This window comes from Zootoca vivipara, chromosome 6 (assembly GCF_963506605.1).
Source record: "Zootoca vivipara chromosome 6, rZooViv1.1, whole genome shotgun sequence".
NCBI classification, from domain to species: Eukaryota; Metazoa; Chordata; class Lepidosauria; order Squamata; family Lacertidae; genus Zootoca; species Zootoca vivipara.
This window is the reverse complement of record NC_083281.1, coordinates 42,165,352-42,181,873: the sequence shown is the minus strand read 5'-3', so window position 1 is coordinate 42,181,873 and position 16,522 is coordinate 42,165,352. Positions and strand designations below refer to the sequence as shown.

The 16,522-nt window shown below is 47.3% G+C and overlaps 1 protein-coding gene across 18 annotated transcripts in view; it reads left to right on the top strand.

The window, feature by feature from the left end:
* Positions 1-16,522, top strand: part of MACF1 (microtubule actin crosslinking factor 1) — a 291,507-nt gene that overhangs the window by 255,925 nt on the left and 19,060 nt on the right. For all 18 annotated transcript variants that reach the window (XM_060275855.1, XM_060275856.1, XM_060275857.1 and 15 more), the window contains 18 exons: positions 3,148-3,379; positions 3,525-3,751; positions 4,153-4,275; positions 4,956-5,057; positions 6,109-6,210; positions 6,327-6,500; positions 6,949-7,104; positions 8,626-8,823; positions 9,691-9,819; positions 10,515-10,688; positions 11,412-11,567; positions 12,954-13,160; positions 13,410-13,529; positions 13,636-13,805; positions 14,357-14,516; positions 14,961-15,155; positions 15,424-15,552; positions 15,649-15,792. In XM_060275855.1, coding sequence (XP_060131838.1) covers positions 3,148-3,379; positions 3,525-3,751; positions 4,153-4,275; positions 4,956-5,057; positions 6,109-6,210; positions 6,327-6,500; positions 6,949-7,104; positions 8,626-8,823; positions 9,691-9,819; positions 10,515-10,688; positions 11,412-11,567; positions 12,954-13,160; positions 13,410-13,529; positions 13,636-13,805; positions 14,357-14,516; positions 14,961-15,155; positions 15,424-15,552; positions 15,649-15,792 — 2,898 coding nt within the window. The remainder of the gene's footprint in view (positions 1-3,147; positions 3,380-3,524; positions 3,752-4,152; positions 4,276-4,955; positions 5,058-6,108; positions 6,211-6,326; positions 6,501-6,948; positions 7,105-8,625; positions 8,824-9,690; positions 9,820-10,514; positions 10,689-11,411; positions 11,568-12,953; positions 13,161-13,409; positions 13,530-13,635; positions 13,806-14,356; positions 14,517-14,960; positions 15,156-15,423; positions 15,553-15,648; positions 15,793-16,522) is intronic.

Sequence of the window (16,522 nt, the reverse complement as noted above, 5' to 3'; positions counted from 1 at the left end):
TTTTGAGCATCAGCTCAAAGTTGTGCAGCTTCTTTTGCAAATGGGAAAAGCCCCGTTTTTTGGGGGGATCAGCTCAAAGTTCTGCAGCTTACCTTGCAAAGGGGAAAAATCTTGTTTTTATGGAGTTCACCTCACAGTTATGCAGCTTCTTTAGGAAAGGAAAGGAAAGGAAAGGAAAGGAAAGGAAAGGAAAGGGAGCCATTTGTACAGTTTCCAGACAGATAATCTAATCAGCCAGTCACATGTCGCTGGGGAAACACAACAATGGAGGCCTGGGCAAGGGGGTGGGGCCGGGAAGGGAGCTAGCTTCTCTTATCTCCCTCCCAATCTCTTGCAATCAGCTGCTGAGCTTTCCCTCTTGTTAGCCTTTAGCTCTTAAAAAAAAAAGCACAATCTGCTTTTCGCCCCGGGCAATTCAGCTCCAGGCACCATGCATTCACTCCATAAGACACGCAGACATTTCCTCTTACTTTTTAGGAGGGAAAAAGTGTGTCTTATGGAGCGAAAAATACGGTGCTTAGCCGCCACCCCCTCACCTTTTTGAAAGATCACAGTCCCCACAAATGCATTAGACTTACCAACTCCTCAACCCAACATAAAAAGCTGCCTTAGTCAACCCAGTTCAGTATTGTCTACACTGACTGGCAGAGGTTGTTGAATCATAGAATTGGAGGGAACTCTGATGGTCATCTAGTCCAACACCTTGCAATGCTGGAATCTCAACTAGATCACAGAATCATATTTCCAGGATCCCCAACAACCCTCCCCCAACGCCGCTAATAGCCTGGAACAAAATTTTTCTTTAGCCCCAATGGAAGGTCCTTTGCTGAAGAGAATAACTGCTGGGTTGGCCCATGACATAGGAGGCAGTGAGTTCCTTTGTGTAGGGGAGTGAACCCGTTTTCTCACCTGATCAGAGCAGGGGTGGGGGGTAGGGATTGGGGATGAGATCAGTGCAAGGGGAAACTACATTTAAATATGGCAAAGGATTTTTGTTAGGCACAAATCCCTTTGCTATTGCTAATTTCCTTTTCTGTGTCATGTGATTTTGAGCTTAAGACAGGAATCAAGCAGATTCTTCTTATCACCTCATTTCAGACTCTTCCCCACCCCATGCAATTGTCTTGCATGCTATTTGGAAGTTAGTTGGTAAAACTTTAACCATTGTTAATCTATGGTACCCTAGCCTAGGTTTTGTTCTGTGTTTCATCTGTATAATACATTGAATAAAACAATACATTTTTATTTTCCCCCATGTTCCGGTTTTTGCTCATATATTAACTCTGAGTTGTTGTTTTTCCTCCTCCTCCTCCATTTCCCGTCTCATCTCCCCTCCCATTGTGGATTTTGTTCCCTGTTGTGTGTTTCGGTGCCTGTTCCTGTCTTCCCTGCGTGCTGTTCACATTTCATTGTTGTGTTGACTGCACCACACCATGACAGATTGGAGAGGTAAGAATCCCTCCTCTTCATCACATTGCAATCCTTCTCCCCTCTGACTTACCAGAAAGATGGTGTCTTCATTGGCTAGCAATTACACTCCCCTTCTTTGCAAAGTGGTTTTTTGCATGCATCTGTTGTTGTCTGGAATTACTGGTGGGTTTTTTAAGCACAACACACCCTGCCTTATTTTATAAAGCTCAAAAACCTCCCAGGTGCAATAGTATTTAAATTCCTTGGTGTGAATTATTTTCAAAGTACATCAAAAAGTTAAATGGTTGGCTCAGTTAGGAGTGGACTCCCCCCTTTTTGGAAGTCCTCTTTGCAGACTTTGATTCAGGCAGAAAAGCCAGTGGGGTTTGAAAGCATTAGGCTGCAGAAGGGGTGGCAACTGGCAAAGGTTTGCTCTTGGCCTCATGCCTTTCAGCTGCTGTTCGGTTGAAGCAGAATCCCTGTAGCTCTGTAGTTGGACCTCCCTCCCTCTCCCTATAAGTGTGTTCTCAGGAGAAGCACCCCCGCAACATGCCCATCGCTGCAAATTCATCTAAGCTAATTACGGATTGCTCTTTGAGGAGCTGTTTTTGAAGAGGGAATGATGCAGCTAATGGACAGGATCCAAAGGACTGTGTGATTCACTCCTGGTTCTCAGACAGCAGCTTCTCAGCCATGCCGCATGACTAGCTGCTTTTGCAACCATGGGGAATGGTAGCAGTTGCACTAGAGGGCACCAGGTTGGGGGAGGTTGTTCTATGTATGCACACTGGTATTTCATGCATCTGATTATGGTGACTCAGCACTTCTTTGAAGGGTTCAACAGCCTTGTGAGGCAGGCCAGTTTTATGGCCATATTGCTGGATGGAGAAGGGGCATGGGTAGGCCCAGCTTGAGGGTCTAGTCGCTTATCTTGGGAGCACCTGCTGAGTCTGAGATGACATTTACTTTGGGAATTGCTTGGGTTTCACTCATCACCACTGCAGTCAACATGAATGGAGAAGGCTCTTGAAGCTGTGCAGGATTGTGCCAGTTGGATTGTTATTGTCAGAGGATTCCCCATCTTTTTGCTCAGAGTGGATTTGGTTTCTGTCAAAACAACTTCAGTTAGAGCTGAGTAAGATGATTCAAATCTTAAGATCCCTGTGTGTGTCATTTTGGGGAGTGGGTGGTATTCCAGTATCCAGACAGATTCCTTCCAGGGGAAGACTTTCTTAAAGCTTTCTGGATTATGAAACCAAACCAGGAATCCATCTGCTGTCAAAAATCACACCCACAGAAATAAAGTTTGAAATTGCCTTACTGACCAAACTCTTAAACCTGTATAGATGTTGCTTTTGTTCAGTGAGGGGCATGACAGCAACCTTTTGTGGTGGAAGGGGAAACAGGAAGCCGCCTCTGGGATGAAATTGACATGCATTTATTTACCTATTCAGTCAATTTCTGAACATCCCTTTATCTGCAGATCACAGGGTGGGTTACAGACAAGTCAATCAAAACCATAACATTCAATTAAAAAATTAAAAAACAAATCATAGCAACACAGCCGATAAACTATGCATCTTACCATACATAAGAGTGTTGGGCTAGAAGCCTATGCTGATTGCAACAGGCGCTGCTTCTGCTGCTCCTTTTTGAAGGGCCTGTAGATTCCTATTGGCTGTTCAGTGCAGCCTCTCAGTTGTGCCCTTGCTAAGCCGCCTCCTTCTTCCTGCTCAGTTCCATGACAAGATTGAGCCCATGCTGGAGACTCTGGAGTCTCTCTCCTCCCGCCTGCGAATGCCTCCACTGATCCCAGCTGAGGTTGAGAAGATCCGAGAGTGCATTGGCGACAACAAAAATGCCACCATGGAGCTGGAGAAGCTGCAGCCGTCCTTTGAGGCCCTAAAACGCCGCGGGGAGGAGCTGATTGGACGGTCGCAAGGTGCAGACAAGGATCTGGCAGCCAAAGGTCAGGGGAATTGGAACTGTCACATGTTCGCTCCTTTCGGTTTTTTGTCATGCAAATTCTTATAGTCCATGTCTTCTATGGTATTTTCACCCCCGACTGAAAGAGAGTCTCATTATTTTGGTTTGTGATGTTTCCTCCATTTCAGAAATCCAGGATAAATTAGACCAAATGGTGTTTTTCTGGGAAGACATCAAAGCCCGGGCCGAGGAACGTGAAATTAAATTCCTGGATGTCTTGGAACTGGCAGAGAAATTTTGGTATGACATGGCTGCCCTCCTGACCACCATCCGAGACACACAGGACATTGTCCATGACTTGGAGAGTCCGGGGATTGACCCATCCATCATTAAACAGCAGGTGGAAGCAGCAGAGGTAAGGATGGCAAAGGCAAACATTTCTGCTGTAGGCAAACGGAATGGCCTGCTGCGTAAGGCATGGAATAATACGCTCGCCTATAATAAATAAGAAAGCCTCCCAAGGTGAAAATGATTCAAATAATCCTATTTAAAAGCAGAACAGATTTCTGCTCTTTGGTCTTTAAAATCTCTGCATTTAGCAGCTTTGACAACTGCCTTGCATATTGTTATAGCAAGGTATGTGTGCTGCTGCCTGAGCTTCCTGCCTTTTTTCTTTAGAAATTTAATCTCTATTAGAAGCGCAATTTAATAAACAAGATGGCTTATAAATGTGTGTTGTGAGTCACTCTGGCAGCCCAGATGCCATTTGGGAGCTGTGCTTGCTAATAAAACATTGTGGTGACCATATTCCTGCAGACGATCAAAGAGGAAACGGACAGTTTGCATGAAGAACTGGAGTTCATCCGGATTCTTGGGACTGACCTGATCTTTGCCTGCGGTGAGACAGAGAAACCAGAAGTGAAGAAAAGCATAGATGAGGTGGGTAGAATGTGGCTCCTGGCCCTCTCTCTCTGACCGTTGGACCTCTCCCCAGGTCACACACCCATCCTCAGTCACACATCCTCTCACCAGCCTGACTTCACACCCTCATTGAGTGCTTTTGCCTTGCTAGAGGCATGTCCTTGAACCCTGATCATGCCCCTTGTTTGCCTGGATGGAGGATAGTGAGGAGCATGTGAGTGTGTATAGAGGACTGTGGCACAGAGGACTGCTGAAAGTTCCTCAGCCTGATGAAGAGACTTGTCTGCAGTAGAACTTTGCTGCTGCTCTCAATTCATTGTCAAATTGGGAGGCCAGGAGGGCAGGGATCCTGCAAAGTGAATCGGGGGCATCAGTACACCACCCATACTTAGCAAGTGTGTTCTCCAGCTTAGCTTACCTGTGCTGCAAATGAGATATAAAGCAGGCAAGGGACAGGTAGCCCAGGGCACTGCCCCCCCCCACATATTCCTGAAAATCAGGCAATAGTCTGGGCTGCCACTTGGCAGGCATGAGAGTCAGTTGCACAAAGAATGGCACATGTGGTGAGCTCCAGGGCTGACCGGGGCTTGGTGCCTCGAGCTCCCTTGTCTGAATCCAACCCTGCACAAGATGCTGCCCATTTGGCTCCCCCACTGGCAAGGTGCTCAGCCCCCACTGACCCCTCCTTGCATTTGCAGATGAACGGTGCCTGGGAGAACCTGAACAAAACCTGGAAGGAGCGGCTGGAGCGGCTGGAGGAGGCCATGCAGTCGGCAGTGCAGTATCAGGACACGCTGCAGGTGACAACGGGTGGCAGTGGAGGCGATATGCAGGGGTAGGGAAGGCACAGAGGCAAGAGAGATGCCTTACCAGGCCATTGGTCCATCCACACTGGCTGACAGTGGCTCTCCAGAATTTCAAGCAGGAAGGCCCTCCCAACCCTACCTGGAAATACCGTCAGGGATTGAACCAGGGACCTTCTGCATGAAAAGCAGCTGCTCTGCCACTGAGCCACGGTGCTTCCTAAGGCAAGCAGGGATCATTTCTAGCTACTGCCTGAAATGGATTCTGGCTCTTAATTTTGAGCATCTTTCATTGTAGTGCCAGGCTTACTGCATAAACATCACAGAGTAGTCTGAGGGACACCAGATTCTTGGAGGGTGGGAGGGCCAGTGTCATTTTAGTTGATTAACTAAAGGTTGTTATACACCAGCCTTTGCAAACCTGGTGCCCTCCCATTGGCACTGATTGAGAGCTGATGGGAGTTATAGTTCAAAACATCTGGAGGGCACTAGGTTGGTGAAGACATCAATAAAACAACAGGAACATAACTACAGTTGAAACCAGTTATGAATTATTAGCCCAAAATGACAGCATCTCAGAATAGTACTTAGATCTTGGACAGAATAGCTAAATTCTTCCAAAGGCCAGAGAGAAAGCAGGTATGTTTCAACCTGGTGGTGGAATCCCAGCAAAGTTGTAGCAGCGTGCACACCTGAGATGAGAGAGTTCCACAATCACGCACCACTACAGAAAAGACCTATAACTGTAAAGGGAGCCTCTGTGTGTAGGGACAGTCTACCTTAGAGAGGCTGATCCTGGGGAGAAGCAGCAGGGGATAACCCAAATCTTGCCCTGTCAGCTTTCCACTGTTAGGAACAGGATACCAGGCTGGACATGGATCTTTGGTCTGGCATCTCAGAGGAGTAGTTGAGCCTGTGAGAAAGAGGAAAGGCTGAGGGAAAGGGTTATGAACTGGGTGCTGACTCTTTTCATGGAGGCCACAACGCTGTGCCTCTGGGTGGAAGCTGGCTGGGTCTCCCTTCATTTGTGGGCCTGCTCCCTTTTCAGGCCATGTTTGACTGGCTGGACAACACGGTGATCAAACTCTGCAACATGCCCCCTGTGGGGACGGATCTCAACACCGTCAAAGAGCAGCTGAACGAGATGAAGGTGCGTGTGTTTGTGCCCTGTGATATTTTCAAATGGTGGGCGGCTTATAAATTCTTTAAATAAATCGTCAGTCACAGTCCTGAGCTTGAAACTCTCTGCTTTCTCCTTCTTGGCAGGAATTTAAAATGGAAGTTTACCAGCAGCAGATTGAGATGGAGAAACTGAATCACCAGGGAGGGCTCATGCTTAAAAAAGCCATGGATGAGACGGACCGAGACATCATCCGGGAGCCTGTGACGGAGCTGAAGCATCTGTGGGAGAACCTGAACGAGAAAATAGCCCATCGGCAGGTATGGTGGATGAACTGGCCTGGCGTAGGTTCAATTAAAGGGGCTGGTTATCACCTTTTGAAGCCCCAAAGGGTCTCAGACCAGGTTACCTTGAGGGCTGCCACTGCTGTTTCCTCCTTGGGCCTGGCCAGGCCCTCCACTGTGTGTCCCATTGCTAGCTGGAGTGCTAGAGATTTGTGCAGCTTCTGTGTGATGGTCTTTTGTCATCTATTAAACACTTTTTTTTCCTGCTTAAGCCGATGTTTTATTTTTACATGTTGTTGGGTCCTGTTATTTATTTGCCTGTTTTTGGTATACTTTGCACTATTTTTAAAGTACTGCAACCTTAAGGGCTCCTCCTTGGTGCATAGGAAAACGGAATTTTTTAAATCCTATAAAATAAATACAAACACACACCTAACCTTGTTTTCTTAAAATAAATTCCTCTTCTTACCCTGTCTACAAACAGCACAAGCTAGAAGGTGCCCTCTTGGCCCTTGGCCAGTTTCAACATGCGCTGGCTGAGGTGATGGCCTGGCTGACCCACACTGAAGAGCTGCTGGATGCCCAGAGGCCCATCAATGGCGACCCAAAAGTCATCGAGGTGGAATTAGCTAAGCACCATGTAAGTGTGGGGGAAGGGATTTTATATTGTGAACCACCCTGAAATCTATGGATGAAGGGTGGTATACAAATTTAGTAGTATTATTAGTAGTAGTACTTGCAGATTGCAAAGAGGTCCCTGTTTCTGTCCTGCAGTGAGAGGTGTCCAGCTTGGCAGCAGAATATGTCTGTTCTCAGGTCCTGGCCAATCTCTGTTGACGGGGCTCACAAAATTTCCTTGAGACCTTAGAGAGCTGTTGCCAAATGCAGTGTGTGACTGCATGGGCCAAAGATCTGGTTAAGTCAGCTCCTTTCTGTCCTTTTGCCATTGGGCCACTGCAGAGCTTTTGGATAACAAAAGTGACCCCTCCTCTGTGTCCTGCCTCAGGAATCTTCATTTTTCTGGGCTGTCACTGCAGCAGTGCCATTATAGCTCAATCGGAGGCTTGCTTTGAGGGAAGGGCTGGGAATATTATGAGAGCAGCATCAACGGATGACACTGGAAGCTGCCTTACACTGAGGTAGACCCTTGGTGTCCTGGCTCCCACTCACAGACACAATGCTGGCTCTCAGAGCAGTTATTCCAAAAGCTTTCTTCCAGAATTCCCTACAGGGCCTAGACATGAGATGAGTGTAGATGAGTGGTTAAAAGGGGCTGTGGAGTTCATGGCTAGGCATAAGTGAAGATGTTGTCCCAACATGTGACATGTCTCCCTGGGGTCCCCTTCTGAAGAGCTGGCTGGGCACAGTCATTCGTGTGGGTCCTTTCCCAAGCCACAGGACCAGGCAAGCAAACAAGCACTTCTATGAGAAGGCTGGGTCTACTCATGTTGGCATAAGTCATGTCCTTGGGCATGGGGTGGGTAGATGCTGTCTGTTCACAGTCCAACATGAGCTGACACCTCCCGGGGAAGGGAGTGCATCACTGGCAGGAGGCGCAGTCACTCCCCTGACACTTGGAATGCCTGATGATTCTGAGATGGGTCTTTCTCCCAACAACCCGCTATCTGGCCCACTAAGCCACAACCCAGAATCAGGGTCCACACTGCCATCCCATGCCAACCAGCTCTGCCAAGATGTCTCCATGGGGCTCATGACAATTGGTTCATCTGACTCAGCATTGTCTACCCTGACTGGCAGCAATTCCCCAGGATGTCAGAAAGAGTCTTTGCCAGCCCTACCTGGAGATACCAGAGATCCAGCCTGGCACTGTGTGCATGCAAAGCAGGTGCCCTGCCACTGAGCCACAGCCTTTCCTCTAGCTGGGGTGTTTGCTCGGGCTTGCCAGGTCACATTTGGTTATTGCCAGTAACTTACTGCCGATGCTGAGAGTGTTTTGTAAGAATATCCAGGAAGCCTCATATCATGTGCTTTGCTTCCTGAGTTTGTACACCGAAGCCAAAATGCAGGAGACTCCAGCCATGCTGAATGACAGGGGCTGAACTTGGGTCCACCATCCATCACCATCATCCTTTGCTAGTGCCACAGAGGCTTGCAAGGGCCCTAAAGCATTTCCTCTTCTCCACCTGAAACACCACACTAGGTGCTGAAGAATGATGTGCTGGCCCACCAGTCCACAGTGGAGACAGTGAACAAGGCTGGCAATGAGCTTTTGGAATCCAGCGCAGGGGATGATGCCAACAGTCTCCGGAACCGCCTTGAGACGATGAATTCGTGCTGGGAGTCGGTGCTGCAGAAGACAGAGGAGCGAGAGCAGCAGCTGCAGATGACCCTTCAGCAGGTCAGCTGGGAAGAGAGTCCAACCTCCCTAGTTAGGCGGGCAGTGGGTGCTTTTCAAAGCCCTCTCATTCCCTGCATTCCTCACCCAACATTTCAAAGAAGCCACATTCAGGCATGCACCTGAACACACAGAAGGTTGAGATGGGAGTGGGGAAGGTTGGGGCACGTCCCAAGATGAGCACCAAGATCTGTAGGAAAAAGAAAGGCTTCCAATTGCAGGGGTTTTTTAAGCAAGTTAATCACCAATTCTTTAAAAAACAAACCACTTCAGACCTTATCACAAATTGAAGTTCTCCCTATAATAATAACTGAATCTTCAGTGCACAAGTTGACATTATGTTTATATATATTTTTTGTTTTTTGTAAACCATTCTAACTATTTGGGGGGGTGGAGGATGGGATAGAACTCTCTTGTTAAATATACAAGTGAAAGGAGTTGTGAAGAGCAGCTGTTGCCCCTGGGGGAGGGGATTGGGGGGGCTTGTGTGTGCTGCCCCTCCTCCTGGTTATTTATCCCTTTGTGTGTTCAGGTAATTGCCCACCAAGAGTTGCTCTGTGGTTTGGGTGTACAGATGAGTCTTTCTCAGCCGCTTCCTCACTTTGGAGATGATTCGTTCTTTGAGCCAGAGTCTTTTTGGGAAAGCTTCTCTTCTGGGAGCTAGGCTAGAAGAGTATGGCTGGAAATAGGCTGGGATTTGAAATCTTATGCTTGACACTTTGGTTTTGCTTTTTTAATGTCACTACCTCAAAATGTATTTCTGTCCTTTTGGTTTTAAAAATCCTGGTACCTCCCGCTGAGGTTTCCAAGACCATCAGAGTGAATTGCTTGTGCCCTTCAGTCCAGCATGTGCTTTGTGTTCCCTTGCAGGCTCAAGGTTTCCATGGTGAAATTGAAGACTTCCTCCTCTGGCTCACAAGGATGGAGAACCAGCTGTCTGCCTCCAAACCGACAGGTGGGCTGCCAGAGACTGCCCGAGAGCAACTGAATGCCCACTTGGTGAGTTGTGATGGCCAAACTGATGCCTGGAATGAATGGCCCCTTAATATGGGAGGGAAGGGCAATGTGCATCACAGGTGGGACGTGAAATACCTAAAAGGGAAAGCGCCAGAGAAAAAGAAATGGGTAAAGGCTTGGTTAGCTTCATTCCAGCTTACAGTGCACAGCTGTATCTACCTAAGGTACTCGTGGATGTTCCATGTTGTTGCGGTCACTCAGCTATCAGCTGGCATCAACCCTGGACCACGACAAATGTGAAGTTTTTACACGTAAGGATGTCACAGAGAAAAATGTGTGCACAGTCAGGTGTAAAGATTATTCACCAGTGGGAACCTTCCCCCTAAGTTTTGAAGCCACAAGCGGGGTGATTTTTGTCCAGATAATGACTGGGTGGGGTAGACCTCCTTCCCAGGGATTGTGGTCTTGATCAGATTAGGGATCTCCCATCCCTGTAATTAAATAATGAAAACCTGTAGGTGTAGCTGCGCACCACATGCTTAGAGTAACATGAAGCATTGGCCCTGAGAAGCTGGAATTGGCAGACAACCCCCAGAGCCAAGTGTACCTGGCAAACAGAAGCAATCTTCACACACAACTGTGCTATTAGTTGTCTTGCCTATGCCATGTGAACCCCCATGTCAGGAAAATTTGTCCTGCAAAGCATCCTTTGTTTACGATGCCTCTGTGTTGTGCAGGAGCTCTATGCCCAGTTGAAAGCCAATGAGGAGGTCTACAGCCAGCTCCTGGCTAAAGGGAGGTTGATGCTCCTGAGCCGCGATGATTCTGGGTCTGGATCAAAGACAGAGCAAAGTGTGGCTCTCTTGGAGCAGAAGTGGGGCCTCGTCAGTATGAAGATGGAGGAGAGAAAGGTAATGTGCTATGAGGGGTGGGGGTGTACCCATCACCCACTGTACCCACTGTACTCACATTTGCATGGTGCAGAGCAGGGGGCTCTTGTGTGAGTGCTACACATTCCCTAGCTTGTGCAGGAAAGCAAGGCTCTGTACATGTGGAGCTTCATATAGAGGGATTCTTGAGACTTGAGATGGTATTAAAGAGGTGTGTGATTGAAAAGGGAGTGGAGAGAGAACCTTGCTTTGGTTTTAATCCAGCTGTTTCAGAAGTCCATTATTGGGAGGTTGTGATGGTCCAATAGAGCAGGGGAAACTACCATAATGTGGTGCCTTCCAGCTGTTCTCAGGCTCCCAGCCCCTATGAGCCCCAGCCAGCATGGTCAATGGTCAAGGATGATGGACACTTGTGCAGCAGCATCCAGGGGGCACCACATTGACTGCCCCCCCCAGTAGGTGGTCTCCTCTTGTTCTGATGCTTTTTGTTGGAAGAGAACCTGGCTCCACAATGGCTTGGATGAAGGGGAAGAGTTATCAGCATTTGAAATGTGATGTGTTTATATGCAAGTCACGTTCGTTGGTTGGACTGAGAAGGTCCAGCCTAGAAGGAGTCTCTCATTTATTACACAATTGTGGTCTTTGTCTCAGAAGCCAGCATTTGTGAACTTTGGCTGGTGCTCCTTTCTTTCTGCCTTTTGTGCTCATTCTGCTGCTTTTTCTCCCCCTTCTTTTAAAACTCAGTCCAAGTTGGAAGAGGCCCTCAGCTTGGCAACCGAATTCCAAAATTCCCTGCAGGATTTCATCAACTGGCTCACCCTTGCAGAGCAGAGCTTGAACGTTGCTCCTCCACCCAGCCTCATGTTCAACACAGTGCTCTCACAGATAGAAGATCACAAGGTAATGATGCCCACCTGGGTGTGCATGCGTGCATTTGAGGGAGGGTGGGGGGAACTATCGGACTTGAATAGTGAAGCTGCCAAAAGATAGAGAAATACTTAATTATTTAAAATAGGTGTGGAGTATTGAGAGAATTCAATTAAGATTCTATAATTGTATCATATTCACAAGTGCTCAAAATTTGAGAAATAAAATAAGTTAAGAGCTAGATAGTATCTTCTATCCACAGCAAGAATAGACAATAAGCACTTCCACAAGAACAATTATAAAATTAAATCAGAGAAATATTCCATCATAGGTGTTTTCAAATAACCAAGTTTTTGAAACTGCAAGATGATAGATAGATAGATAGATAGATAGATAGATAGATAGATAGATAGATAGATAGATAATATTAACACATAATAAAGAGGAAAGGCTGTCATCCTACTGCTGTTTGCTTGGCTGCCAGTAGGTGGCACTGTGAACTACAGCATGATGACAGTATTCTGAGAGCTGCTGGGCTCTTGCATTGGAGTTTGAGGAGAAGGGAAGCAGAGGGGGGAATGACTATGGTCCAGCTGAGTCGTGGAGGAACTGTCAGGACAGGCTGGGGCAGCCGCCCCCAAACTCCTGTTCTTTTGCTGCTGCTTGCCTAACACCAATGATGCCATTTCAGCACCACTGGAGGAAAAAGAGAAACAGAGGCAGGTGGGCAACCCAGGCGAGCTGCCTAGAAATGGGCAAGGCAGGGCAGCTCCCCAGCAACTATCCCACTCTGCTGCCATCCATCACTGCCCTCTTCTTTGCCTCTTCCACTGAGGTTGCAACAGCAACTTTGGTGTGAGGCAGGCAGTATGAATAGGAGGGAGGATGTCTAAAGCAAAGAGGCATTGGCAAGTGGCGGTGAGTGAAGTGAGCAGTAGCACAGCCGTGTGTGTGTGTGTGTGTGTATGAAGCATTAACAAATTAATCTGTAATATTAAAAATGTGACTTAAAATCAGTTAATAAAAATAACTATCAGTTGCATTCTACTAACTTTTACGCAGAGTACACCTCTTGAAACAAGTGGACCTAAGTTAGTCAAGGCCATTAATTTCAATGGGGTCTAGTTTGAGTAAAAGTTGGTTGACTACAACTCCAGGCTTTTACTAGTTCCCTAAAACAGGTGATGGGGCTTGTGAGATGGGTCAGATTATTCATTTGTTGCAGGTAGGGAACTGGAGGCTGTGTGTGTATGTGGCTCACTCTTGGCTACCCAGTCAGGCCCCAGCCTAGGGACTACAAGTTGAGCTTTGTGCTGTCTCACCTTGGAACAAAACCTCCATCCCAAATGAATTGGCCTTCCCTACATTATGTGGTGCCTAAGAGACCCCGGAGAGCAGCCTTCATTTTTTCCTTGTCAGGTGTTTGCCAATGAAGTGAACGCCCACCGGGACCAGATAATTGGCCTAGACCAAAGTGGAAACCAGCTGAAGTTTCTCAGCCAGAAGCAGGATGTGGTCTTGATTAAAAACCTCCTGGTCAGTGTCCAGTCACGCTGGGAGAAGGTCGTCCAGCGGTCAGTGGAAAGAGGGCGGGCTCTGGACGATGCCAGGAAGCGGGCAAAGCAGGTGAGGAACAATCCTTTGTAGGCTAGAAGCCAGGGAGGCACAAAGGTTATAAGCTCAGAGCTACAAAATACTTCTGTTCCTCTTGGGCTCATTGAGGGCATTGGTGTATTAGGCACTGTTTGCAAAAGTATGAAATGTGGGTCAGGTGTTAGGGGGCGGGGGTAGGTGAAAATTGGCAGTGATCGGTGGAGTTGGAGAGGCATGTGAATTCTAATAATAAACTAAATGAAAAAAAATGAATCTTCATAGTTCCATGAAGCTTGGAAGAAGCTGGTTGACTGGTTAGAAGATGCAGAAAATCTCCTGGATTCTGAGCTTGAAATTTCAAATGATCCCGACAAGATCAAACTGCAGCTCTCTAAGCACAAGGTTAGAATTGCATGTGAAACAGTTCCTTTGCTTCTTGTGAAATTATCTGTAGCCACTGGCCTAATTCTCAACCTATGTTTTGGGTGGGTTTACTTGGGAAAATCAGGAGTTCCAAAAAACCCTGGGTGGCAAGCAGCCTGTTTATGACACCACGATCCGGACAGGAAGGGCCCTGAAAGAAAAAGCTCAGTTCCCAGATGACAACCAGAGCCTGGACCATCTCCTTGGGGAAGTCCGTGACAAGTGGGACACTGTCTGTGGCAAATCGGTGGAAAGGTGAGTGCCTGAAAGGGCTTCCTAACAGGTAACATCCTATAGTAAGTTGAGGTGCCTGCAGGTCCTACAAGGGGGTGTTAGAAGCCAGCTTTAAGTCACCTATTTGGATAGGGTGTGAGGGGCATCTATCAGCATCAAGAACTATATTTGACATTTGACCAGTTTGTATACCGACTGCACATCCAATCAGAGCAGTGCAGAGGCCTTAGCTAGTTTCCTGCTGGATTTGCTCTGGATTTATCTGGATTCTCACAGGCCCTTGCTGGTAACCCACACTAGTCTGTTCTTAATCTGTTTGCTTTGGATTCCCCCCCCCTTTATTATTACCACTGTATAGTTCTTGGTTTTATTGTAATTTTTACATTGTGCTGTACACTGCTTTATGATTTTTAAATGCAAAGCCATGTAATTTGTTTTAATAAATAAAATACCTTTTTCTTAAGGTTTACCTAATGCTCTGATTACACCATATTTATTATGGTGCCCAGGGAGGTGGCCAATTAAGGGGAAACTGCAACACCCACTCACCCCTGCATTTTTCATTTTTACAGGCAGCACAAACTGGAAGAGGCCCTTCTGTTCTCTGGCCAGTTCATGGATGCATTGCAAGCTCTGGTTGACTGGCTGTACAAGGTGGAGCCCCAGCTGGCCTTAGACCTGCCTGTCCATGGGGACCTGGACCTGGTCATGAACTTAATGGATGCTCACAAGGTAACAGCTGCTGGGGGACAGAGCCATCCATTTGGAAACCACTTCACACTGTGTAAGCCTCAATGTGTTATGGACTAAGGCAGTGAACTGGAGTCCCAGTGAAAATGTACTTGAGTTTATAAGTTTTATATCTCACCCTTCACCCCAAAGGGAGCCCAGGGCAGCTAACATAAAGGAATCAAAATATAATACAATAACACATGAAAATGTTTAAAACATCATTCGGAACATAATTAAAAAATGGGAGCAGTTAATACCTCCAGAGTTTTGAAAAGTGCAAGGCCATTAGAACAAAACTGCCTTTTAATGAATATATACTTGCAAAAGGTCCAAGATCGGGTTTATAGGTCTCCAGATAACTATCAAAAAACAAACTTGGTGCTCTTTACAGGGGTGGAGAGCTTGGAGAAAGAGAGTGCAACTATGCTCTGTTCCCCTTGATAGGTCTTCCAGAAGGAGCTTGGCAAGCGAACAGGCACTGTCACGGTTCTCAAGCGCTCAGGCCGGGAACTTATTGAGAACAGCCGCGATGACACAACGTGGGTGAAAGTGCAGCTGCAAGAGCTAAGCAACCGCTGGGACACCGTCTGCAAGATGTCTGTCCTGAAGCAAACTCGGTTGGAGGAGGCCCTGAAGCAGGTAAGAGACGGGGAGCAGGGTGGTATCATCTGCAGCTTGCACATCTCTTTGGTCCACACCGGCCCTGTGACTCTGTTGTATCTATTGCTCCACCCCTTTTGCCTCTGGCCCCGCCCACCACTGCCGTGTGTCTTCCCTACCCCGGAAGGTTCCCTGTAAAGGAAAGTGGCCCTTAGGTTGAGAAGAGTTCTCCATCCCTGCTGTACGGCAACTCAAAAGGCCTTTGCTCCACGGGGAAGGGTTCACTGGTGCCGTTTCTCCTATCCAGGCAGAAGAGTTTCGGACTGCCGTCCATCTTCTGCTGGAGTGGCTCTCTGAAGCTGAGCAGACCCTCCGCTTCCGGGGAGCTTTGCCCGACGACGCAGAAGCGCTACAGTCACTCATCGATGTGCACAAGGTGAGCAGCTGCTGTTCAGAAGAGGGGAAAGGCGGGAGCCTGAGGGGATTGCCAGGCAGCCAGGCTGAGCTGTTTTACCTTTGCCCTTTGCTGCAGGAGTTCATGAAGAAAGTTGAAGAGAAAAGGCTGGATGTGAACTCCGCTGTGGGGATGGGGGAGGTCATCTTGGCCGTTTGCCACCCAGACTGCATCACCACCATCAAGCACTGGATCACCATCATCCGAGCTCGGTTTGAAGAAGTGAGTCACAGAGACCTTTGCTCTGCCTCTCAGCAGCTGCAGCCAGCATGAATGGAGCTGAGAGACTTAATAATTCTATGACTGTATAAGGATAATAATGCATTTTGAATCCCCTTCCCACCTTGCTTCAGCTGCTGTGACATCATAGAAGGTTCATGACAATGCTGCCTACTGAGATGAGAGGAGCCAGCTACAGAATGTAGAAATTCACTGCAGTTCCTAAAATGCTTGGGTGGAGGTGCTTTTGTTTTGATTTTATTTTTGGAAGAAGCAAGAGCTTTTTTTATTTAAATGATTATTTTTTTACTCCTCTTTTTGAATGAACCTTTTCGGAGTAGCTTGTGTATAAACATAATATGATAATCACATAAGAACATACAGCATTCCCCTAAAAAAAAAATTCTGTATACTCCCTCCACCTTCAGCTTGAAACATTTTTAAGTCTTCTCCCTTAATCTAGATTCTAGACTATTTTATCACTGGCACCATTAGTACAAGTTTGCTCTTGGTGCCCTAAGTCTGTAGTGTTCGTAGGTTGCAGAGCTTGCAGGGTAAAACACACGATCCAGGTAAGCTAGAGGAGGGGAATGCAAAAGTGAAGAAGATGCTTAGGCAAGGGAAGTTGCATGCACACACAGGCATCCTCCCAGAGAGTAACCCGGAAAGACATACCATTCCATTCCGCTGCCTTCCCTCTTCCCCATGCAGAGATACCGTACCTCTTGTTTGC